This window comes from Talpa europaea (assembly GCF_964194135.1).
Source record: "Talpa europaea genome assembly, chromosome: 12".
Taxonomy (NCBI): domain Eukaryota; kingdom Metazoa; phylum Chordata; class Mammalia; order Eulipotyphla; family Talpidae; genus Talpa; species Talpa europaea.
In genome coordinates this window covers 77,946,044-77,973,100 of record NC_140079.1, presented here as the reverse complement: position 1 = coordinate 77,973,100, position 27,057 = coordinate 77,946,044, and the positions used below count along the sequence as shown (strand labels likewise).

The 27,057-nt window shown below is 42.9% G+C and overlaps 1 protein-coding gene across 1 annotated transcript in view; it reads left to right on the top strand.

Annotated features, from left to right (window-relative positions):
- The first annotated feature begins 406 nt into the window (after positions 1-406).
- GTF2I (general transcription factor IIi) overlaps positions 407-27,057 on the top strand; it is an 88,359-nt gene continuing 61,708 nt past the window's right edge. Inside the window, exons 1-3 of the mRNA XM_084249734.1 lie at positions 407-1,056; positions 22,987-23,090; positions 25,749-25,887. Coding sequence (XP_084105860.1) covers positions 22,992-23,090; positions 25,749-25,887 — 238 coding nt within the window. The 5' untranslated portion in view covers positions 407-1,056; positions 22,987-22,991. The remainder of the gene's footprint in view (positions 1,057-22,986; positions 23,091-25,748; positions 25,888-27,057) is intronic.

Here is a 27,057-nt window from a genome sequence, read left to right as displayed (position 1 = left end):
CAGGGCTTTTCTTTCTGAACTTTCTTTCTAAATGTTGCGTGACAGAGCACGAAGTGGGGAGTGTGTGTGTGTGTGTGTGTAAATTAAAACAGAAGAGTCCCCTTGCCTCGCGGTGCAAAGTTGGGGCAACAGTCTCTTTTGGCTGCTTTTGAGGCAAGCTTCGAACACTAACAGGGGCTCTTTGTGTCCGGGAGGGTGGTGCCGGGCGGGGGAAGTCCCTGGCGGAGCCCCGAGGGCGGCATGTTCGGCCTCGGGGCTCACCGGGCTGTGCCGCGTTTCGGCCTCGCAATTTGCAGGGATTCTCGGATGCAAAATAAAGGGCGCGCCACGGGCCGTTCCGAGACGGGCTGGAGCGCTGCAGGGAGCCGGCTGGAATCACCACCGGCCTAGATTTTCCCCACCGCGCTCCAGCTCCCCTCCCCCACCCTGCGGCCGCGCAGGCCCCAGGTGCAGCCATGTTCTTGCTCCCACCACCCGCTCCTCCATTGACAGTCCTTGCTGGAGAGGGCCGGGCGCCGCACTCGCCGCGTCCTCGGGCTCGGGGCTCGACGGCGCGAGGCTTCCTGGGAATCGTAGTCTACTGCTCCCGCCGACGCGTTGGTGGGGACGAATCAGAAACTACAATTCCCGCTGGGCGGCGCTGCGGCTGCGCACGCGCAGCGCGCCTTCGAGGAACAAAAAAAAAAAAAAAAAAAAAAGAGGAGGAGGGTGAGAGTGAAGCTGGGAGAGCAGAGAAAAGGGGCCACGGATCGCCCCCCCGCTTCCCCGCACGCGCTCTCTAGCCGTGGCCGCCTGCCTGCCGCGGTTATCCCGGCCTCTCCCTCGGTCCCCTGTGATCGAATCTAGGAGCTGAGCGAGGCCCTGCCGGGGCGGCCATGCGGCGGTGACAGGAGCTCGGCCGAGACGCACGGGCCCCTCGCCCTCTCACCTCCCGTCCGCTAGCCAGCTCTCCTCAGCCCGGGGCTGCTCCGCCGCCGCCGCCGCTCGCGCGCGGCCCACACTCGCTTCCCTTCGGCATCCCCCGCCCCGGCGCTGCCTGGAGGCGGTTGCACTCGGGTGAGTCCCTCGCGCCCTGTCCCCCCGCGCCCCCCTCCCGGGGCCCTCTAGAGAACGCATTTTTTATTGAGACCCTTCTCCTCAGGGGCCTACGCGGACTGGGGTTCTGGGGGCAGGCGGCGGCGGGGTCGGGGCCCCCGGGCCCCCCCCACCTCCAGGCCTGCCGGCGTTGGGGGTGGGGCGGGAGCAGACGCGGTCGCGGGGGACGACAGTTGCACGCGCGCGCCTGTGCGCGTGGGGGAGGGGCGCGCGCGCCGGCGCTGCGTGGGGGGGGCTCACGCGTGAGGCCGGCGCGCGAGCGAGCGAGCCTGCGGGCTGCGCATGCCCCGGCTGCTGATTGGCCGGCTCGGGCGGGTGTGGGTGCGCGCGCGATGCCAGGCCCGAGCCGTGGGGTCGCGCTCGCTCTGTGTCTCTGGGGCTCGTGCGCCCGGGTAGCAGACGCGCGGGATTGGCCGGCGGGCCGCGGGGGCGGGGCCGCGCTGCCTGGTAACTGCGGCCGGCGAGCGGGCCGGGCCCGCCGCCCCTCCCCGCCGCTGCCCGCGCCCAGGTGGAGCCCGGAGTGGGCTTTGTCCCGGGCCCGGCGCCGCGCCTGCCCCGCGAGGCCTGTTTTTTGGGGGAAATAAACACAATGACCGGAAGGAAAACCTCTGCCTTCAGGCCCTGAAAATAAACCTTGTGGATGAGCCCGGCACCCGGACGGGGTCACTGGGGAGGAAGACGACGAGAAATTGTGCACTTTTCCCGCTCCCCTCCGCCGTGTGCTTCTGCAGGCTTGGGGTTCTGATGAAGCGCTGTTTGCCCTCTGGAGCCCGAGCGCGTGCAGACGCCGGGCATGCCCGAGGAGTGCGCACGCCTGCGAACGTGGGGCCAGTGCAGACTTCTGACTTGTGAGCGTGCAACTTTGTTGCGGGCAACGAACTTGATAAGCCACAGCGCCTAAAAGTAGTCTCTGGCTGTCCGGGAGGCAAAAAGGGGAAGTTAGTTTGCAAATGAGACTGTGCAGCGGGGTGCCAGGAGGAGGCCTGGTCTGCCAAGGCTGTGGCCAATGATTTGGGATGATTGATTTTGCTCCGTATTTTTGCTTTGTTCGGTCCTCAGCTGCTTCTGTGTTCGGCTTTACGCTTTCGTGGCGCCTGCTTCTTGGGATTTTGGCGCACCGTGAAGGCTGGGATGACTTTTGTCCCCTCTTGCTCATAGGCAGTCACTTCTTTAAGGCCTCTCTTTGATTGTTTGGTCAGAATTTGTTGGTTTTTTCTTACAGTGTCCCAGTCAACTTGTTTTGCCCCTCGGAGAAAGGCGTCTTTATTTCCTCTAGAGTGTTTGGTTCTGGCCCAGTCACTAGGTATTAAACTCTTGATGGGGTAGGGATTAAGCCTCTCCGTTTTTGTCTTTCCCCCCCACCCCTTCCCGTCTACAACCAGTAAGTGCAAACAGTAGTTAACTGCAGCTAATGTTTGAACGTTTTTTTACTGTCACCATTCTTAAGTGCTTAATTAATATATGTTTTTCTTATTTAATTTTCGTAACAACCACGTAAATCCATTTTACAGGCGAGGAACAAGCCTAGAGAAGATGGGTAATTCACTCATTACCCAGTAAATAAACCATAATTCCTAGATTGAACCTAGGCATTGGAACTCTTAACCCACAAGGTGGTTATCATCATACTCCAACAGCGCACATCTGCATCTCCTGCAGGCCTTGTTAAAACACAATTGCTAGGCCCCACCCAGACTTTCTCAGGTCCTGGGTGGGGCCCGGTAATTTGCATTTCTAGTTCCCAGGTAATGCTCCTAGGGTGGCATTTTGAGAATCTTTCACCACGGTGTAAAACTAATTTATAAGTACAGGAAAAGTATTCTGTATGTTTGCTTTTCATTATCTTCATTACCTAGATCTAAAAATAACCACAAATAATTTCGACTGCATCCTGTAGATTGCTTGGAAAACTCAGAGTTAAGATTCTTTAAGTTATTAATTAGTTTAAAAAGGAGTCAGGGTCCTCCCTGGTGGCACAGGGGTTAAAGACAGCGCTATCAGGCTATCAGCAGCCACTGCAGCATGAGTTAGATCCCCCCACGGCCAGGGAGCAAGCCACATGGTGCAGCAGACCTCTCCTGCCTCACCAACTGCTCCCCTCAGCAGTGTATTTCAGAAGATCTGCCTGTTCTGGATCCCCACTCTGTCTCTGGTGAATCCTCTCCCCCAACACCCCCCCCCCCCACCTCTGGCTTATACCCCAGTTTTTGTATGTGTAAATAATTCTCTAAAAAAAATAAAAAGGAGTCAGGGTTTTGAATACAAAATAGATTAGAAATTGAACAATCTTGCTTTGCCCCCCACTTCCTTGCATTTACTATCACAGGCATTTAGTATCTCCTCTCAGAGGTACCTGCATCATCCCATCACAGAAGAACCTAAGGTTTGGGTACTCTTTTTTTTTTTTTTTCCTTCACTTTTATTTATTTTTATATTCCCCGTACAATTGCTACCCCCTGATTTTGACCCCAATCCCTCCTTTCCCCGACCCCCCCCCAAATTGTGTCTCTGGTTCATAGTTGTTTTGTTGATTTTGATTTTTTTTCTTTCTTATAGTTATTCTTTTTCCTGGTCCCTTATTTAGGTTTTCTAGATTCCTGTTATGAGTGAGACCATCTGGTATTTTTCTTTTTCTTTCTGGCTTATTTCGCTGAGCATGATCCCTTCCAGCTCCATCCATGTTGCTGCAAATGGCATGTGTTTATCTTTTTTGAATGCTGAGTAATATTCCATTGTGTATATGTACCACATGTTCTTGATCCAGTCATCTATTTTTGGGCATTTGGGTTGTTTCCAAAGCTTAGCTATTGTAAATTGTGCTGTTATAAACATAGGGGTGCAGGTGTTCTTTGGAATTGATGTTTCTGTGTCCTTTGGGTAAATACCTAGGAGTGGAATTGCTGGATCATATGGAAACTCTTATGGGGTTATAGGACTTGAGCTTGGCACTGAGATAGGTTGGGCCAGGCAGAGCCTGTGGAATTCCCAGTGCCACACAAGTCCAACAATTTGGCTTTTAAAAATATGACTGCCAAGACTTTGTTAGTAATATGTAGGCTTTTTGGAATTCTTTTCGTGGAGCACAAGTCTTATTAAGGAAGAGTTTTAGGGGGCCTCCCTGGTGGCACAAGGGGTTAAGTCTTAGCACTATGACGCTATTGGCAGCCACTACAGCATGAGTTCTATCCCTGGCCAGGGAGCTGACCCACATGGTGCTGCGGATCTCTCCTGTGTTGCCCGCTGCTCCCCTCAGCAATGTATTTCAGTCTGTCTGCCTGTTCTGCTCCCCACTCTGTCTCTGGTGAATCCTATCACCCCCTGCATCTCTAGCCTGCGCCCCCATTCTTATTTGCGTAAATAAAAATAAATCTTTTTTTAAAAAGAAAGAATTTTAGTTTTTTTATGAGTGGTTTCTTCCTGGGAAAAGTAATCTTAGGTAGGAGGAACAGCTTAACTTATACAACTATGTTCTGTCAATTTTGATGATCAGAGATGATGGTGATGGTGTGTTCTGAAACATAAAATCTAAAAAATAAGGTCTCTGCTCCAGGATGATTTCACCAGTAAGAAGCAGTAAGTAAAACACTGAAAAATTACCAAACACTTTTAACCTTTTCTGTTATTAGTTGTGACTGTTTGCTGTTGCATCCTACCTAATTCTACCATTTATTACATTCTTTTATTGGAAACGGTAAGTTAGTAAATACTGTAAATAATACTCTTGATGACTGCTGTGGTATAATTAACATAAAATTGGCTTAACCCCTGGCTTAAATAGATGATGATCAAATGATTTTTGTGCATGTCTAAGGGAAAGCTTTTTTTTTTTTAAGATTTATTAATTTATGCATACAAGAGCTGGGGGACAAGTCAGAGGTGCAGGGTGAGAGGATTCACCAGTGGGGAGCAGAACAGGTGGATCCACTGAAATACACTGCTGAGGGGAGCAGCAGGAGAGGTCTGCTGAGCCTTGTGGGTCACTTCCTTTGCTGGGGATCAAACTCTGCTGCAGTAGCTGGGTATAGCATCGTAGTGCTGGGACTTAAACCCTTGCACCACCAGGGAGACCCTGGGAAAGCATTTTTTGAAGAGTTGTTTGAGAAGAAATGCTCCGATAACCCAGTTTCACTTTACAGAAATTTGTTAGCAGCAATTTACCTGAAAGATAATTGCTATGAATTTTATTTTATTTTTAAAAAAGATTTATTTATTCATGCATACAAGAACTGGGGTACAGGCCAGATGTGTGGGAGGCTGAGAGGATTCATCAGAGACAAAGAGGGGTACAGAAAGGCAGGCTGACTGAAATACGCTGCTGAGGGGAGCAGTGGGCGTGAGACAGGAGAGGTCTGCCACGCCATGTGGGTAGCTCCCGGGCTGGTAGGGATCGAACCTGCGCTGCAGAGGTTGTGGATAGTTGGCAAGCACTGCCAACTGCCTGTGCCACCAGGGAGGCCCCTCTGAATTTTATTATTAGCAATCTACTGAAGATCATCCATAGTATTTTCCTACCAAAGTTGTATGCATTTTTTTTTAAGAGGCATGTATTTTTATTTATGTATTTATGTATTTATTTGTTTGTTTATACATGCATTGGGTACAGTCAGAAGCGCGGGAGGGTGAGAGAATTCACCAGAGCCAGAGCGGGGAGCAGAGCAGGCAGAAGGACCGAAGTACACTGCTGAGGGGAGCAGCGGGCGGCAGGAGAGGTCTGCGCGCCATGTGGGACCCTCCTCTGGTGGCCGGGGAGCAGCCGGGGATCGAACCGGCGCCGCAGAGGCCGCGGGCAGCTTCTCAACCCAGCGCTCAACCGCTGCGCCACCGGGGAGGCCCAGTTGTATGCATTTTGAGTTAAGCTTATTTGTTACCCATTGAAAGAAAGGAAATGCAATAAATTAGCTGTTTCTTATAACCACAAAGTTGAGATTCCTTGTGATCAGTGGGCTGAAATTGCAGCATAGCCATATGAAGAGGTATAACTGAGGTATAACTAAGGCTGCCCACCTTTGGATTTGGGGGTGGGGTGTGGAGATAAGAACTAGTGTTATAAGACATCAGGGGGAAAATAATAACAATACAATTATTATAAAATAGTAACAACACAACAAAAACAAACAGTTATAAACTAGAAACATTCAGCAAGGTAGGGAGAGGGTTGGGAGGGATGGAAGGAGGGAGGAGCATAGGTGACTGTGGTGATGGTGAACAGGTGAATATTGTTTAAAAATGAACAATAATGTAAAATATATATAAATAAATTTTAAAAAACTTTAAAAAAAGAACTAGTTTGTAGAGACTGTATACTGGTAAACTTAAGTGGATAAATCACCTGAAGTACTGAAGGTATTATCTTGGTATTTATTCTTCATTCTCTGTTCTTAACCTCTTTTGTCCTCTGTCATTTGCTTCTCTTCCCTCTCCTTTGCTGGAACTCTCTCACCTTTGTAGTTTTTTTTTGTTTTTCTCTTCATTGCTGCAGTTTTTGTCTTTTTTTAAAAAGTTTTATTTATTTATGCATACAAGAACTGGGGCACAGGCCAGAGATGCTGGTGTGAGGGTTGAGAGGATTCACCAGAGACAGAGTGGGGAGCAGAACAGGAGATCTACTGAAATACACTGTTGAGGGGAGCAGCGGGGGAGACCGGAGAGGTCTGCAGCGCCATGTGGGTTAGCACCCTGACAAGCCCAGAATTGAACTTGTGCTGCAATGGCTGCCAATAGTTTGATAGCACTGTGTCTTAAGCCCCTGCGCCACCAGGGAGGCCCTACAGTTTTTGTCTTGTATCGCCATTCTTGTTTCTGGCATTACTCCTGCACTTACACACTTTGGCCTACTGGGAAAGTGAGAGAAAATACAATAGAGCCAGGATTGTCAGAGTTGTTGATTTACGCATTGTTCCTTGGTGTAACTTGATTTCAAATGAGAATTTTTTTTTAATTTTTTTTTGAAGATTTATTTATTTATGCATACAAGAGCTGGGGTAAGGCCAGAGATGGGGGGGGGGGTGTTGAGAGGATTCACCAGAGACAGTGGGGAACAGAACAGGCAGACTGAGTGAAATACACTGCTGAGGGGAGCAACGGGCAAAACAAGAGAGGTCTGCAGCACCATGTGGGATGCTCCCTGGCTGGCTGGGGATCGAACTCATGCTACAGAGGCTGTGGATTGCTTCATAGTGTGGTGCTTAACCCCTTGCGCCACCAGGGAAGCCCCTCAAATGAGAATTTTTAAATAATTTATTTAAAAAGTGTAACTTGAGAGGCAAAATGAATTTTTATTGAGAGAAAAGGGGAGTGTGCGTGGCCTTGTGGGTATAGCTCTAAGTTTAAAAATCACGTTGCCTACATCCAAATTCTGGCTCTTGTCACTTCCTGGTTGTGTTATCTCGGGCAACTCTCACCTCATTTTTCTTTATTTTAAAAATGGGGATGGTGATAATATAACCTGTTTCTCTTAGGTTGTGAAGGTTAAATAAATTAAAGTGCTTAATGTGATTTCTTTTTAAAAAAGATTTATGCATACAAGAACTGGGGTACAGGTCAGAGGTGTTGGGGGTGAGAGGATTCACCAGAGACAGAGTGGAGAACAGAACAGGCAGATTGACTGAAATACACAGCTTAGGGGAGCAGCGGGCGCGACAGGAAAGGTCTGCTGCATCATGTGGGTAGTTCCCTGGCTGAGGATCAAACTCCGCTGCAGAGGCTGTGGACAGCTTCATAGGTTGGGTCTTAATTGCTTGCGCCACCAGGGAGGTCCCCATCACCACTATTTTTATAAACTTTATTATCACCCCAGGTAGAAACTCTGTACCCATTGAGTGATAACTCTCCCACTTAACTCCCTCCCCTAGTCTCTGATAACCTCTAATCTACTTTCTGTCTCTCTGAACTTGCCTATTTTAGATAATTTATGCAAGTGGAATCACAATATTTGTGGTTTTGTGTGTGGATTATTTTACTTAGCATAATGCTTCCAGGGTTCATCTATTGTAGCATATATGAACATTTTGCCCTTTTTGTGACTGAATAATCTTAGATTGTACGTTAGTGCTGCATTTTATTCATTTGTCAGGTGACGGACATTTAGGTTGTTTTTACCTTTCGGCAGTTATACTGCAGCTGTGAACATCGATGTACAAGCGTATAGCAAGTTCTCAATGTTTTTGTTCAAGGATTCTGGGCCAGTGCCACTATCTGTGGAGCTTGCATGTCCTCCCCATGTCCACAGACTTTTTCTGGATGATCTTGTTTCCTCTCACATCTGAAAGAAGACAATGTCAGGTTCATTGGTGTTTCTACATTGTTCAGTCAGAGAGAGAGGAAAGGGGGGAGGGGGGACTCTGTGATTTTGAAGAATGCCTGGCTCAGGCTTGGGTCCTGAGTTGTGCCCTGTAATGTGGATTCAGGCCACCCATAATGCTCAGCTGGAGTAAGCAGATTGGAGAGTGAATGAATGTGTGAAAAACAGAAATGATTATTGAAAATTAGAAGTGTTTTGGGTCTGTTTATTTATAAGTTTAGCATAATGTCCTCAAGGTTCATTTGTGTTGTAGCATGTGTCAGTTTCCTTCCTTTTCAATCCTGATGGGGATTTTTGAGGTTTTTGTTTTTACAGTATAGCAAAAGTATAGTTTGTTTGTTTTTACTTTATGCAAATATAATATGGTATTAGTGTAGAAAAAGAAAGTAGTGAAGGGCCTCCCCTGTGGTGCAGCTGTTGAGTGCTGGGTTGCAAAGTTGCCTGCGGCCTCTGCAGCTCCGGTTCAATCCCTGGCTGCTCCCCGGCTAGAGGAGGGTCCCACATGGTGCGACAGGATGCCGTGCCCACTGCTCCCCTCAGCAGTGTACTTCGGTCCTTCTGCCTGCTCTGCTCCCCGCTCTGGCTCTGGTGAATTCTCTCACCCTCCCACGCTTCTGACTGTACCCAGTGCTTGTGTAAATAAATAAATAAGTAAATAAATAAATCTTCACCCCCCCCAAAAAAAAATGCTACATAAAAAAAAAAGTCTTTTCACTTATCCAACAGAGTGGAGGCCTTCTGCATTGGCTCGGTATTGTGTGAGGCCCCCATAGTACTTTTAACATTGTTGTTTTAAATAGTTTAAAGTAGTAAGCTTTCATGGAGGATACAACAAAATTGGGGGATGGAGAGGAGTGGGTTAGACAAGAATGCCAATAACTACTAGTAAGTTTTTGAGAGTATATGAACTTACTATTCTAAGCATTATCTACATTAAGGCATTTAATCCTCATAGCAATTGATAAAGTGGATGCTGGCATTGTTAGGATTCCCATTTTAATGTTGAGGAGGAGGAAGTTTAGGGAGGCTAGAAAAAAGTGTGGGACAGTTTTTTAAAAAATCAATTCAATGGCTTTTATTGTATTTTTTCCAAATTATGATTATTGAGGTAAAAAGTAGGTTTGCAAGGGGGAGGGGAGGAGGGATTAGGGTCAAAATAAGGGGGGGTGGGAATTGTCTGGGGAATATAACCAAGATGAAAATGCATACATTGTGCAAAAATGAAAAATGATGTAAAAATATATAAAATTAAAAAAAAAAAGTAGGTTTGCATCTTGGTATCTGCTCCAGGTTACAGGTTTAAATCTCTGCAAATGTATATTTTCACACCCTGGTAAGAGGCAGCTTTTTTTTTTTTTTAATTCCTATTTTTATGCATACAAGAACTAGGGTTCAAGCTGGAGGTGTTTGGGGTGAGAGGATTCACCAGAGACAGAGTGGGGAGCTAAATAGGCAAATCTACTGAAATGCACTGCTAAGGGGAGCAGCGGGCAAGGCAGGAGCGGTCTGCTGTGCCATGTGGGTAGCTCCCTGGCCGGGGATGGCAGTGGCTGGCTCTAGTGCTGAGACTTTAACCTCCTGTGCCGCCAGGAAGTTAAATATAAAGAGGCAGTTTTTTTTGTTGTTGTTTTTAAAGATTTATTTATTTATACAAGCACTGGGTACAGTCAGAAGCGCGGGAAGGTGAGAGAATTCACCAGAGCCAGAGCTGGGAGCAGAACAGGCAGATGGATGAAGTACACTGCTGAGGGGAGCAGCGGGTGGCAGGAGAGGTCTGCGCGCCATGTGGCACCCTCACCTGGTGGCTGGGAATCAAACCGGTGCTGCAGAGGCTACGGGCAGCTTCGCAACCCAGTGTTCAACCGCTGCGCCACCAGGGAGGCCCTAAAGAGGCAGTTTTAATATAAATCTCTAGGCAGTTGGATTCTAAGCCCATACACTTAACTACCATGTTATACTAATATCCAGTTATATGTTTTAAGTGTAGATAATATTTTTTTATAAGTATTTTTTTTAAGAGGCATGTTATTTATTTGTTTGTTTGTTTGTTTTGTTTTTATACATGCACTGGGTACAGTCAGAAGCGCGGGAGGGTGAGAGAATTCACCAGAGCCAGAGCGGGGAGCAGAGCAGGCAGAAAGACCGAAGCACACTGCTGAGGGGAGCAGTGGGCGGCAGGAGAGGTCTGCGCGCCATGCGGGGCCCTCCTCCAGTGGCCGGGGAGCAGCCGGGCATCGAACCGGCGCCGCGGAGGCTGTGGGCAGCTTCGCAACCCAGCGCTCAACCGCTGCGCCACTGGGGAGGCCCAAGTGTAGATAATATTAAATGATAAACAAATTAGAGATGTTACTAACTTTACTGATTTTACTTAATAAACAAGGTTAATATAACTATTATAACGAGGTTGAAAAACAGCTTTGGGGTAAAATTTATGGTTTTTACATTCAGCCACTGATCTGTTTGATAGCCTTCAATGTGGTAAAGCTAACATGGGCATAAAATCAGACAGGAACCTAGTTTTCATTCCTGAATTCAGCAAATGTGGTCTCAATACTATGCAAGGCTTTGTCTTGGTACTGAGATAAGACTTTACCCTCCCCCCTAGTTTACAGAATTACAGTCAATAACAAGTATATATGCAAATTTAGAAAATCTGATTTGTTGATACACAGCCTGTAGGAAAGTTTTGTTGGATAAAATTTAGATAAAGTAGTGTTAATTGTGTTTTTATGTTTTTGGCCGTTACTTAACCCTTATGAATTTCCAATTACTCTTTCCTTAAAATACAAGAAAGAAAAACAGCCCATTTCTAGTTTTCTTCAGCTGATAGAGACCAATTGTAATCAGTAATTTGCTGTGTGACATATTTATTCACCTAGTTCTAATATTTCATCTGTGACAGTAAAAGCAGGAAAAGACTTACATACTCAAGCAATAAGGCCAAAATAGGAAAACTTTAAGCTTAGCACATACATACTTAATGCCTTAAAAATTATTTTGAAAGGGCCTCCCCTGATGGTGCAGTGGTTGAGCGCTGGGTTGCGAGGCTGCCCGCAGCCTCTGCAGAGCCTGTTGGATCCCCGGCCACCGGCGAGTGTCCCACAAAAAAAAAAAAAAAAAAAAAAAAGAAAAAGAAAAAGAAAAAAAATATTTTGAAATACTTTAAACTTACAAATTAGTTACAACAACAATAAACAAAAATTTCCCATATATTCTTCACACAGAAACTCCAAGTTTTGCCAAATGTCACTATAGCAAAGGGGGAGGGTATCTAATTCATGATCACATTTTCGTCTATGATCTTGTGTTTGTAATACACTCTACTCTCTCTCTTTTTTTAAAGATCTATTTATTTATGCATACAAGAGCTAGGGTGCAGGCCAGAGGTGTGAGGGGTGAGAATATACACCAGAGACAGAATGGGGAGCAGAACAGGCAGACTGACCAAAATATACTGCTGAGCAGCAGGCGAGACAGGAGAGGTCTGCTGCGCCATGTGGGTTGCTACCTGGCCAGCTGGGGATCTAACTTGTGCTGCAGTGGCTGTGGATAGCCTCATAGTGCTGTGCTCAACCATCTGCACCACCAGGGAGACCCTGAGAATGTTTTTATTTATTTATTTGTTTGTTTGTTTTTGTTTATACATGCACTGGGTACAGTCAGAAGTGCGAGAGGGTGAGAGAATTCACCAGAGCCAGAGCGGGGAGCAGAGCAGGCAGAAGGACCGAAGCACACTGCTGAGGGGAGCAGCGGGCGGCAGGAGAGGTCTGCGCGCCATGTGGGACCCTCCTCCGGTGGCTGGGGAGCAGCCGGGGATGGAACCGGTGCCGCAGAGGCCGCGGGCAGCTTCGCAACCCAGTGCTCAACCGCTGGGCCACCGGGGAGGCCCAATGTTTTTATTTTTTAGGGATGAAGATTAATGCATGAATTTAAAAATCCCATTGTAGTTGTTATCTAAGTCCTTGAAAAAAATTTTTTTTTAAAATTTAAATATTATGACTACTGGAATTTGAAAATTTTTTTTTCTAATTAAAATTTAACAGTATAATGTATGGTTTGAAAGAATATGGGGAGTTAGGAGCATCCATTAAGTTAGATCTGGAGGGCCTCCCTAGTAATGCAGGGGTTAAAGTCTTGGTGCTATCAGGCTGTTGCCAGCCACTGTAGCATGAGTAGGATCCCTGCCCAGGAGCTGACCCACATCGGGTGACAGACCTCTCCTGTCTCGTCCGCTGCTCCCTTCAGCAGTGTACTTTAGTAGATCTGCCTGTTCTGCTCCCCAGTCTGTCTTTGGTGAATCCTCTCACCTGCCTCCCACACCTCTGGTCTAGACCCCAGTTCTGGTATGCATAAATAAAAATTAAAAAAAAAAATTGTGAAAATAAGTTTTTTGAGGAGAAAATAAAATAATGGGTTGGTGCCTTGATCAATTTAAAACTATTCCTTCTAGTTGAGATTGGGTTTTGGGTCTTAGATTTTCTAAGTTACACTTTGTTTAAACCCAATTGTTACGGCTTTGATCTTTGTTGGAGACATGTTTACCTGGCAGTGTCTCTCAGCAATGTTTTGTAAGTTATACGTTCATCTAGACAGTTGGTCTCTTACTCATTTTTTTTAAAGATTTATTTATTTATTTATACAAGCACTGGGAGGGTAAGAGAATTCACCAGAGCCAGAGCGGGGAGCAGAACAGGCAGACTGACGAAATACACTGCTGAGGGGAGCAGCGGGCGGCAGGAGAGGTCTGCGCGCCATGTGGAACCCTTGCCAGGGACCGGGGATCGAACCAGCGCTGCAGAGGCTGTGGGCAGATTCGCAGCCCAGCGCTCAACCACTGCACCACCAGGAGAGGCCCTTACTCATATTTTTTATTTTGACCAAACCTTTATTTTCTTCATAGAATATGACTGATGTTGGTATATAAAGTGCTCCTCCATAGCCACCATAATCTTTGTTTTATGACTAGAAAGGATGTAATGCTTCTGGGCCTCTCTCGTGGCACAAGGACTTAAGTCTCAGCACTATGAAGCTATCTGCAGCAGCAGCAGCACAAGTTCTATCCACGGTCATGGAGGCCAGGGAGCTAACCCACATGGTGCAGCAGACTTCTTTCTCGCCTGCTACTCCCCTCAGCAGTGTATTTCAGTAGATCTGCCTGTTCTGCTCCCTACTCTGTCTCTGGTAAATCATCTAGCACCCCCACCCCCCCACCTCTGGCCTGTACCTCAGCTCTTATATGCATAAAAAAAGGATGTAATGCTTCAGTTGGTTGATGAGTGACAGCTTATTGCCACATGAAGAATGCCTAGTATTTAACTTGAATGACTGTGTTTTGATTTACTGTGGATTATTTTTTTTAACCTGCCTTTCTTTATTAATGTACACAAAAGAGAGAACTTGGATTTGGAAGTGATGGATTCTAGTCCCTTGTTAAAAACTTAACTGTCTATGTGTCCTTAGTAAGACAGCTGATCTTTCTGGGTTGTATTTCTCATTTATAAAACAATAGGTTGCCCTAAAATACCTTGAATTTGCTTCTTGATCTAAGATTAAAATGGAAAGATATTTGTTGAAAAGAACAAAATCTAACAAAGTAGAAATAGACATGGATGTAATAACACATCAGCGTCATGTTACATCACCCATGTACTGCTATGACTTGAATTTTAATTTGGAACAGAAATATGTTGATTATTTATTTTTAAAGAAGATTTATTTATTTATGCATTTATTTATTTATGCGTCTATTTATTTTAAAGAAGATTATTTATTTATGCATTATTTATTATGCATTTATTTATTTATGCATTTAAGCTGGGGTACAGGCCAGAGATGCGGGGAGTGAGAGAGTCCACCAGAGACAGAGTGGGGAACAGAACAGGCAGACTGAGTGAAATACACTGCTGAGGGGAGCATTGGGTGAGACAGGAGAGGTCTGCTTCCCCATGTTGGGTTTCTCCCTGGCCGGCTGGGGATCGAACTCGTGCTGCAGAGGCTGTGGATTGCTTCATAGTGCGGTGCTTAACTCCTTGCACCACCAGGGAGGCCCGAGATGTTGACAATTTAGTACTATTTTATGGAACAGCATAATCAAATACTAAGAATTTCAGTTTTTTGTTAGAGTGGTGATGACGTGTGAAAATCCTTAAGAGTTCTTTTTTTTTTTTTTTTTAAGACTGATTTATTTATGCATATAAGAGCTGGGGTACAGGCCAGAGGCATGAGGTCGGGTTGGTGAGAGGATTCACCAGAGAGAGAGTGGGGAACAGAACAGGCAGATTGACCAAAGTACACTGCTGAGGGGAGCAGCGGGCAAGTCAGGAGAGGTCTGCTGCATCATGTGGGTTAGCTCCCTGGCTGGCTGGGAATATAGCTCATGCTGCAGTGACTGTGGGTAGTTCATAGGTTGCGTCTTAACCCTTGCGCCACCAGGGAGGTCCGAAGAGTTCTGTTTGACTATAAATTTTTTATTCTGTTGTTAAGCATTAACAGGAAGGATCAAGAAGTTAAAAGCAACAGCATACATAATCACATGAAAAAAATTTATGTGGAATTAATTATTAGCTTATTTTGAGGTAGAACAGATCAGCACAGTAAGGACACAGGTAAATCTAATCCCTGAAATGGATCTCCCACAAGAAACACAAGAAGATTTTAAAGAATGGCTGGAGTTTGTTTTCAGAGAGATGAAAGAAGGCATTTCATCTATTAAACAGTAGCTAGCCAGGATAAAAGATAAAAAAAGAAACAGCAACAGACCAATTAAGTTCATCTTTGAAACTCAAAGAAGAATTAAAATCAAATCAGGGAAACAAAAGATGAAGTCAAATAGCATTTAGAATGATGGAAATTGGAAAATGGGAAAGAAGAGCGGGCCCAAGTAACTGTTATTTTTGGTGTGTCTGCAGTGCTTTTTATTTTTTCCCCCCTCTTTAAAAATTTTTTTGTGTAGAAGAACTGGGGTGTAGTCCAGAGGTGCAGGGGTGTGTGTGAGAGGATTTCACCAGAGGCAGAGTGGGGAGGAGAACAGGTGAATTTTTTTTTTAAAAGATTTATTTATACAAGCACTGCGTACAGTCAGAAGTGCAGGGGGGTGAGAGAATTCACCAGAGCCAGGAACAGAGCAGGCAGACCGATGAAATACACTGCTGAGGGGAGCAGCTGGCAAGTCAGGAGAGGTCTGTCGTGCCATGTGGGACCCTCGCAGTGGCTGGGGATCGAACCGGCGCTGCAGAAGCTGCGGGCAGCTTTGCAGCCCAGTGCTCAACCGCTGCGCCATGGGGGCGGGAGGGCAGGCCCGAATTTATTGAAATACATTGCTATGGGTAGCAGCAGGCAAGATGGGAGAGGTCCACTGCCCCATATGTGGGTTAGCTTCCTGTTAGGTCAGGGATTAAACTCTGGTCTCAGTGGTAATAATCTGAGACAGACCTAAGCCCTAGGCCACCAGGGAGGCCCCTGCTGTGCTTTTTCATCCCTTTTCTGATAATAGTGTGCTGCTTTGCCTTTTGAGTGACTGCCTCCTTTCCTCTTCCATATGGTTCTAGTTAGTCTGCTTATCAGCATTGTTTTTCAAGTAATCTTGTTCTGACTAGCCACAGTAAATAGGCTTGGGATTGAAACAAACCTCCAGAACTTTTGTTCAGAAAGTAACAGGAAGATATGATAGTCTGTTGCCTTTGGGATGGCAGTTGTGGGTGTGTGATAAACTTTAAGATGTGTGTGACTGTCTTCTCTGTCTTAGGGAAGAAACTCATCTGTTCAAGGAGCAGTAAGACTGGCAGGGAGAGAGTAGAGAGAACTCTAATGACCATGTCTTGTGTTCCTGGATCCAACTGTGTGTGGAGTTAGTGCAGGCTTCATCAACTGAATTACTAAATAAAACAGAACTCTCTTGTTCATTTGAAATGGTTTGAATTGGGAATTTATAACCTTACAATCTTAAGATAGTTCTGAGCAATTCATAAATTGTTTTTGAAAATAAAGAATATTGTAAAGTGTGGGGAATTGGTGGTAGAGATAAGAATGTTCTAAAATTAAAACAAAACTTGAAAAAATACAACAGTTGAGGAATTTTGAAGGGTTAATATAAAAAGTCTAATATTTAAAAGGAAAATGGAGATTCAGATAATCAGAAGTGGGAAGCACTTATGCCTTGAGGGAATTTGCTAACTTCACCATATGAAATTGAGTTTTGAAAACCTTTGGAATGAAAAATGCCGAAATCAAAGCCAAGAACCTGCACAAAATACAGGAGTCCAATAGGACATGTTTCCCAAATATTTAGTAAAGGTGGACAGTAAGCCAGCCTGCACATGTTTGTGGTCTGGATTAATATTTCTTGGGTAGGGCCTCCCCGGTGGCGCAGCGGTTGAGCGCTGGGTTGCGAAGCTGCCCGCGGCCTCGGCGGCGCCGGTTCGATCCCCTGCTGCTCCCCGGCCACCGGAGGAGGGTCCCACATGGCGCGCAGACCTCTCCTGCCGCCCGCTGCTCCCCTCAGCAGTGTACTTCGGTCCTTCTGCCTGTTCTGCTCCCCGCTCTGGCTCTGGTGAATTCTCTCACCCTCCCGCGCTTCTGACTGTACCCAGTGCATGTATAAACAAAACAAGCAAGCAAATAAATAAATAAATAAATAAATAAAAACATGCCTCTATAAAAAAAAAAAAAAAACGAAAAAAAAAATATTTCTTGGGTAGTCCAAGGAAACTGAAACCTTGAACTCGGATTATGGTAACTCCAGGCAGGTAATGCTCCCAGACATCTGGAGGAATCTGCTTTTGTTCTAGGCTTCAAATTTAAAAGTTTTTTAATGTAAAGTGATCAACATAATAATGAAAGATAACCAGACATACACAGGTACAAAAACTGTGAGTATGAGTAAGAGTGACATAAACAGCAGAAATACACCTATAAAGGGCATCCCTGTGTGGCGCAAGGGGTTAAGACGCAACCTATAAAGCTATTCGCAGCCACTGTTAGATCCCTGGCCAGGGAGCTACCCACATGGCACCGCAGACCTCTCCTGTCTCACCCGCTGCTCCCCTCAAAAGTGTATTTCAGTCAGTCTGCCTGTTCTGTTCCTCATTCTATCTCTGGTGAATCTTCTCACTCCCCTCCCACACCCCCACACCTCTGGCCTGTACCCCGTTCTTATATGCAAAAATAAATCTTAAAAAAAATACATCTATAAAGACTTGACATTTTTGAATTTTCAGAGACTATAAAAACAAATGACCCTTGCTGTGCTTACTTATTTTAAATATTTACGTATACAAGAGGTGGGGTGTAGGCCAGAGGTGGGGGGGCGGTGAGAGGACTCACCAGGGACAGAGTGGGGAGCAGAACAGGGGGATTGACTGAAATACACTGCTTAGAGGAGGAGTGGGTAAGACAGGAGAGGTCTGCTGTGCCATGTGGGTCAACTCCCTGACCCGGGGATTGAACTGGTGCAGCAGTGGCTGCAGATAGCTTCATACTGCTGAGACTTAACCCCTTGCTGTATTTAAAGAAATATGTCACGCTTGAAAATCTTTATGGACTAGGAATCTATAAAATATGACAGTAATAAATAGAAATACTAGAAATAAAAATTATAAACAAAAACCTCTAGTGGATAGTTTTAACAAGAGAATAAGCACCGATGAAGAAATAATGAAAAATAAATTGGAAGTTTAATTCAGTGAAAAAGAAAAACAGAAATGGGTAAGAGGCCTAAGGACTACCCTATTTAATCTGAGTCTCAGTAAATGAGCAGATAGATAATGGGGCAGAGACAATACCTGAGGAGATAATAGTGAGAATTTGCACAACTGAAAGATGCTGATCCACAGTAAATAGCCTCGTGAATGACAAACATACTGAATAAAAAGTAATCCACTTCCCAACATAGTAGAACTGTAGAAAGTTGAAGAACAAAGAAAACATCTTTAAAACAGCAGGCGTGGGGATGGGAGTTACTTTAAAAGATAACTTCTGAATAGCAACAATGTAAGTCAAAATATAATAAAGCCAAAGATAATGAAATAAACCTCAGTGTGCTGAAAGAGAGTAATTGCAACCTAGATTTCTATTCCAGCTCAAAAATAAAGAATTTTTAGCAAACAAGAACAGTTTGCTATGAGAAAGAAATTTTAAAGGAATAACTTCATGAAGGCTGGGTAAGCTTGAGAAGCAAAAGAAAAAATGAGCAAAAAATGTCAAATTTGTGATTAAATCAAAATGAAAATCAAATTGATTGAAACAAAAATATTGTGTGAAAAATGCAGGATTAAGACAAACATACAAAAACTGGATAATTAAAGAGCTTCATACACACTACGATCACAATTCAAAGAATGATTTGGGATTTAAAATTATACAGATAATATCATCAAATATCAGTGTAGTAATGGGCATGGAATCTAAGTGGATGATGAGTTATTCCAGAAGAAATACAACTAATGGGCCTCCCTGGTGGCACAAATGGTAAAGCATCGCACTATGGAGCAGTCCGCAGCCTCTGCAGCACAAGTTCGATCCCCCGGCCTGCCAGGGAGCAACCCACATGGCGAAGCAGACCTCTCCTGTCTCGCCCGCTGCTCCCCTCAGCAGTGTATTTCAGTCAGTCTGCCTGTTCTGCTCCCCACTCTGTCTCAGGTGAATCCTCTCATCTTCCCTGCATCTCTGGCCTGTACCCCAGCTCTTGTATGCATAAATAAATAAATCTTTAAAAAAATACAAATAATGTAACTGCAAATGTCTCTTTAGTAACAGAGATTTAACTGTTTTATTGGTAACGAGATATAGTGATTAAGTCACAGCTCTCCAAAATGTTAGTGATATTAACGAATTTAGTATATTTAAACATTTCTGGTAGCAATGTAAAAATTTCGTGTATGTGCGGTAAAGATGTTTATGCTAATTATTTCAGTATTAAGAATTTTAAAATAGGATAAAGGCAAAAAGTAACTTTACAAAGATGTGAAATTGTATGATTCAGTTTTGATGGGCTATTGCAATATTATGCAACTATTTATATGATTCTTGCTCTGTGAGAATATAAAATGTCAGATAGATTATGCTAGTTGATTATTGAGGCAACACCACTGTACTCGTAATGGGTTAGGATGTTTGGAATTTGATCACTTTAGCCAATAAAATCTGTGTCTTTGATACTTCACATGCATTTTAACCTTAGCATATCATAAAACTACTTCTGTGTTCCTTTTCTTTATTCCTCCAGCGTTCTCATTCTCAGGAAATCTGTTCTACTTATGTACTAATAATCCTTGGGGATTGGCAGTGAAGAATGCTTACATGGAGTTGGGATGGACCTTTATGTCCTAGTTCATTTCCCCCAAAGTTTTTTTCCCCCTTGCTTCACTTAGTCTTTTACTACAGCTGCCACCATCATGGCTTGACAAAGTCATAAGAATTTAAGGTTACTTACTGTTTAATTTCTATATCTTTACTACAGTAGGCACTAGCTGTGTGTGGCTGAGAACTACTATTAAGTGTGACTGGTGTTACTTAGGAATTGAATTAAATTTTATTTAATCTTAATTTAAATAGCTGTGTGTGGCCATTGGCTGCCATAATAGCTGGCACATTTTTAGGGTGATATGCCCCAGATTATTCCTGACTATTGAGTTTCTGCCTTCCATGATTGCCTTCTTCCTTACAAAGAGATACCACCTGTTCTCATATTTCCTCTCCTTTATACCAAGACAGTATCAGAGATACATAATTGAGAAGGATAGGGAGTAGCAAGTACATTATATTACAAATCCAGAAAACAGAAGTTTTGTCTTGTTTACACTGGGCCTGCCCTGTGAAATGTCTCAGTTCAATTTTTCTTCTTTTTCTGTATTTTGAAAAATTCAGGGACCTCCCTGATGGCGCAAGGGTTTAAATTCAGCACAATGATGCTATCCGCAGCCACTGCAGCATGAGTTCAATCCCCAGCTAGGGCAGTGACCCACATGGCGCAGCAGACCTCTCCTGTCTTGCCTGCTGCTCCCCTCAGCAGTGTATCTCAGTAGATCTTTCTGCTCCCCACTCTGTCTCTGGTGAATCCTTTCACACCCCCACCTCTTGCCTGTCCACCAGGTCTTCTATGCATAAATAAATAAACCTTAAAAAAATTCAAAGGGATCCAACCTTTTTGTACTTAATGTTTTATGGAGTAGGTGATTATTTTGTTGTTTTTAAAGATTTACTTATTTAATAGAAGAACTGGGGTGTATGCTAGAGGTGCGTGGGTGAGAGCATTCACCAGAGAGAGACAGAGAGGGGAGCAGAACAGGCAGATCTACTGAAAAACACTGTTGAGGGGAGCAGTGGGCGAGACAGGAGAGGTCTGCCGCACCATGTGGGTATCTCCCTGGCTGGCTGGGAATTGAACCAGCGCTGCAGAGGCTGCGGACAGTTTCGCAGCACTATGCTCGACCTGCTGTGCCACCAGAACCGCTTGTTTTGTCTCTATGAATTTGACTTAATGTGTACTTCATGCATAGAATCATTCAATTGCTCTTTAATGTCTGACTTATTTCACTTAGGATATTTTCAAGGTTCACTTTTGTTACAGCATGTCTCAGAAATTAATTCCTTTTTATTTTACTTTTTAGCCCAGAGGTCGGTCTCTCTTTTTTTTTAAAGATTTATTTATTTTTATATACAAGAATTGGGGTACAGGCCAGAGGTGCAGGGGGTGAGAGGATTCACCAGAGACAGAGTGGGGAACAGAGCAGGCAGATTGACTGAAATACACTGCTGAGGGGAGCAGCGGGCGAGTCAGGAGAACTGAAAGCAGGAGCTTGAACAGGTATTTGCAAACCCATGTTGTGTGGGTCACCTCCCTGGCCGGGGATCGAACTTGTGCTGCAGTGGCTGAGGGTAGCTTCATAGGTTGTGTCTTAACCCCTTGCACCACCAGGGAGGCTGCTCTCTCTCTCTTTTTTAACATTTATTTATGTATAGAAGAACTGGGGTGTGGACCAGAGGTGCAGGGGGTGAGAGGATTCACCAGAGACAGAGTGGGGAATTGAACAGGCAGATCTACTGAAATAGCCTGCTGAGGGGTGCAGCGGGTGAGACAGGAGAGGTCTGCCGTGCCATGTGAGGGATCGAACTTGTGTTGTGCCTGTTGCAGTGGCTGGTGATAGCTTGATAGTGCTGTGTCTTTAACCCCCGTGCCACCAGGGAGTCCCAAAAGATCTCTTATTTTTAAACATCTATCATGAGATGAATTCATGATTGGGTTCTAGCATCTCGGGCTCCTTTCCATTGGCTCTCACAAAGTGCTTCTCTGGAGCAGGCTGGTGCTTTACTTGATCCCAAGTACCTTTCTTTTTATCTTCCTTTTTTTCCTTTCATTTTCCTTCAGGAAGTTGTCTTAGCTCTTTAGTGTGTTTAGTATGTTCAGTAGGAACATTAATTCTCTTGGCAAGAATATTGTCCTTTATCTGTTTGATTATAACAAGTTGCATTCTGGGTGACACTGTTAACTCTCCGTTTTGCCATAGTACTTTTGTGATGCATTCTGTTTTGAACAGTGCCTTTTCTTAGAGATTTGCCTATATGTGGCCAAAGGAACAACTCTTACATTTCATAAATAGGCCTAGAGAACATGTAATAGATGCCTCTTCTCTTTTCCTTTGTGATGGCCATTTTTGTGATTTACTGGAAGATGGTGGTTTCCTGACAGAAAGTGCTTATTTCCTTTTTAAGGTTGAATTATATCCCATTGTATGTATATATTACATTTTTGTCAGACAGTAGACAGTTGTTTCTACCTTTTGGCTATTGTGAATAATGCTGCTATGAACATGGGTTTGCAAATACCTGTTCAAGCTCCTGCTTTCAGTTCTTTGGAGATATATATGTACCCAGAAGTGGAATGTGATTCATGGTAATTCTTAATTTCTTAATTTTTTTTAGGACCTGCCAAGCTTTTTCACAGTGACCGTTCCATTTTACATCCCTAAGAGCAATGCACAAGGGCTCAGAGTTCTCCATATCCTTGTCAACACTTACTATTTAATGTTTTTATTTGTATATTAGTGCTTGAAATGCAGCTCAGGCTTTTTGCTGATACCAAAGTTTTAGAAAGTGTTTTCTAAAAAGAACATACTGTGTTATAAAGGAATCTTAGATAATATTTGTCCTGTGGCCCATTTCCGTCTTAGTAAGAAAGGAGAAATTCTCTTCACCCCAACTTTGTCTACCTACTCTTCTATAACTAATGTGTGATGGAAGAAGGGGGAACTTTGCATTTGTTTCCTCTGTTGAGCTATCACTCATTACCTTTTCCTCTAATTTTGGAGAAATTTAAACTGGTTCTGGGTGACATTTGGTTTTTATTTTGGGGGATGGGATGATGTTCACCTACTTTTATAAAAATAAAACTAGATGGAAATTAGGAGATAGAATCTGTATCTTCAAGGACAGGAATTTCATGCAAATGGAATAGTTGGCTGCTTAAGTCTTTTTTCTCTTAAGCAAGAAAACTAGTTGATGAGGCAATCTGTTGAAAACACTTCACAGCCCTAAATTTATGTTTAGAAGATCACTGGATTTCTGCCACTCATGTTCTCATTACTTCTTTTGCACAGGGATCATGGCCCAAGTAGCAATGTCTACCCTACCCGTGGAAGATGAGGAATCCTCAGAGAGCAGGATGGTGGTCACATTCCTCATGTCTGCTCTTGAGTCCATGGTGAGATGACTTTTTGGTTCTATAAAATCTAGTTTGTTTAGGATTGCACTTGTGGATGAGATATAATTTTGGTTTTAATTTTAATAAGAGCAGTTATTTTGTTGAATGAGTTATGGATTGATGATGTTCAAATCATTTTATTGCCATGTTTTGGAATATTCTTAATTATCTACATACTTAACTTTTCAATATTCAATTTCAATTTTTTAATTTACCAATATCTTAGGTAGCTGCATGTTTTATGAGCATTAACTATTTTGTGTCTATATTTTATTCTGCTTATGCATTCACTTTTGTCCTTCTTCAGTCATATTACATTTTACTACTTTACATTGTCAGCCTTTTAAAAGAAACTCATAGCAAAATAACAAATTTTTTTGCTATATTATTGTATTACTATGATGGTAGCAGTGTAATTCGCTTGTCATGTTTTCATGGGTATGTAGCTGGAATCAGTATTTGAGCACATAGATTTTAAAGTGTTTCTAACATGTTGAAATGAAACATTCCAAGCAGGAAACCATGTATTTATTTCTTAAGTGTTGACTAGTATTAGATAATGTTTAACATCAGGTCTCAGTATAATACAGTTTGTAAATATTTTTTTCATGTTCTCATGTGGGGGCATTTTTTCTTTCTACAATTTAAGAATTTTTTAAAAATTAGAGAAGGAAATTTTGGAGTGGTTAGTGATTATATATTGTTATTTTCTGATATCACTTCCTTCCTTGTGATTGTAAAACCACCCAAAATTTGTGACCCTAATGTTAAGTGAAATTTTAGAGATTAATTCCTGCTCTTGATATTGAAATATTTTCCTGATACTATTTTCGACACAGATAACAGGGTCAATTAGGGCCCATTCTATTCCCTGGAATGTCTATAGTTTTCTTGTCTTTACAAAGTCACTTCATTATTCTCAGCTTTTATTTCCTCCTCACCAGTGGGAGAGTATTTTCTTCATGTTCCTAGTTGTTTATCGTGAAATGTAACTATAGGTATATAGGATGGCTTCATCCTTTCCCTGGCCTATAGATTTCTTTGATCTTATCATTGGACAGTGCATGAATCTTGCTTTGTTTTGCTGTTTCATAAATACTGCCTTTGATGACAGGGTTGTCCAACTAAGAGTGTGGATAGTGCACCCTCATTTATCTTAAGGTAAGTAAATAATACTTATAGGTAGCAGTCACATACATCTTATATAAGTGTGATAAAATTATAGTACACCATTATCCTTCATGCTGGGAGCAATTGTCTCACCTCTAGGTCAGAAGTACTTCACTGTAGCTTTGCTATCTAGTTTAAGAGTCCTGATCACTTCACTAGGCATAAAATTTTTTATTTAAGATAATATTTTAAAGCAATATTATACAGGGCCTCCCTGGTGGTGCAGCGGTTGAACACTGGGCTGCGAAGCTGCCCGCAACCTCTGCAACGCCGGTTCAATCCCTGGCTGCCGGCGAGGGTCCCACATGGCGCACAGATCTCTCCTGTCTCGCCTGCTGCACCCCTCAGCAGTGTACTTCGTCAGTCTGCCTGTTCTGTTCCCCACTCTGGCTGTGGTGAATCGTCTCACCCTCCCGCATATCTGGCCTGTACCCCAACACTTACATAAATAAAAAATAAATCTTTAAAAAGAAATGAATGTTTCTGGGAAAGTTGCAAAACTTTTGTTAAGATATTGTGAGTTAGCTCTTCTGTAAGTGTTGATGGGAGTGTTAAATGATAGAAGCTTCTTGGAAAGCAATTTTGTAGGTTTTGAGAACCCTGAAAGTGTTTACTTTCCAGAGTCACAGTTTGTTTTTTACTCTGTTCTTTTACATCTGAAACCCTTCTAAGAAAGTCATTAATGATACAAAATATTTTGTTCCTAGATTATTGTTGCTATGTTGTTTTTAGGAATGATCATTGGAATCACCAAAATATTTTCAATAATCAGTACATTTATAAATTTGTATGAATTATTACATATTCATAAAAAGGAATGTTATATACCCGATTAAGATTTTAAAGAATATTTAATGTTACCAGACTACACTTAATAAAAGTCAGTAATTAGTAAAAATATGGTTCCAATATATACACACAGATAAAATTCTGCAGTTGGCATGATGTGGTAAACATTGTGATATAGCATCCAAATCCCCCTTTATGAGTGATGGTACTAATCTTCCCAGTTGCTGCAAGTGTTACATCTCTCCCAAGGTCTCTTCCTCTCCCTGGAAGGTCATCCCACCTCCAGAGCCTCCCCCATGTAGCTTGTCAGCATTTTACTCTCCCTCTGCTGAATCCTGCTACCCTCACACTGCAGGGGTGTTACTGAGAGTATTCTGTAGTAAGCCTGCATGTAAATATGAATCTCTTTCTTGGGACTCTTAACCTATCAGAGATTACAAGGGATTTTCTGTTGTTGTTGTTTTTTCCCCCATATAATTTCTGCATTTTCTGTTTAAAATTGGGATTAGAAACTACTTAGAAAGAGGGATACCTTAAAAAAAATGAGAACTCTGTTCTGTATGCGATAACCTAAGACCAGAAAGTATGAACTTCACCTCATTTCAGATTTTGTATTAAAACAGTGTGACAGGAGTCTTCCATCCATCAGAAATGGTGCTTTTAAACAACAGAATATAAGATTTGCTGTTTGCATTTCAGTGTAAAGAACTGGCCAAATCCAAGGCAGAAGTGGCCTGCATTGCCGTGTATGAGACAGACGTGTTTGTAGTAGGCACAGAGAGGGGGCGTGCTTTTGTCAACACCAGGAAGGATTTTCAGAAAGATTTTGTAAAGTACTGTGAGTATTATATTTTTATCTTTTGTAGTTCACAAATAATAAATATAAATATTAATGAATAACATAATCTTCTAAAGCTGAATGAGATAGATACATAAAAGCCTTTAAAATGTCTGTGGAGATTCCTTTCCTATTGGGACTGTGCTTTTTTGCGAGGGGTCTTGGAATCCCTAGGCAAAAAAGAGAAAGATGAAGGATGGAAATTTCCCAGTCTCCTTTCTTCCTAAGTGATACACAGCTCCTGTTTTTACTTTGCATTGGTGAAAAATAGTCATGTGACCCCATTTAGAGGTAAGAGTTAATGGAAATGCCACTGGCAGTTGCTTGCCAGAAAAACACACAAAAAGGAGCAAATAAGTTTGCTGGCTTCACAGGTCCTATGTTATGAGAGGGCGATCCACAAATTTTATCAGAGAGTAATCTGTCTCCTCACAGTTAAAAGTTGATCAAAAGACATTAAAGAAGATACTGTGAAAAATTCTGTTGTAATTTGTTTTGAAAATCTGTGTTTCTTTGGGGAAATATTTCGTGTCCACCAGCTGAGTGTTTGCAAGTATTCCTGGAAAGAGAGAACTGGGAGGTGATGGTAATAAACACTCCTGTTCACCACCAAAAAAAAAAAAATGTTGAGACAATTCAGAATGTTTAAATGAATCATTGGAATGATAATATATATAAGGATAAATACTGAAATGTAAGGAAAATGGTAGTTTATTGTACTGTGCTTGGCATCACTGGATTGGTGGAACACATTAGAAAGATAAAAATGGTAGAGAAATTTTTGAGTTGATTAAAATTTCATATCAGATAAGCAGATTTTTTTTCTTGATATTTGATGTGTTGAAAATGAGTCTTTCTCTGTGCATTAAATAAGGGAAAGCATGATGCAGAGTAAAACAACTCTAACTGCTTCATGAAATCAACTTGTCAGAATCCTCAGTGAATTTTGTGATCCTCCCATCAGGAGGCCATAACAATTGGTGAATTTATTAGACATGGAACAAACCAAGTAGAGATTTAATGTAGGGCATTAATACCTATGGCCTTTAACTGTATGACAGTTTTTATATTTTTGTTTGACTTAACATTATCCATAGATTTTATATTAACTCAGAGTTAACTATTTTCTTAAACATGGAAAGAATGGAGAAAATTTGGGGATATCTATAG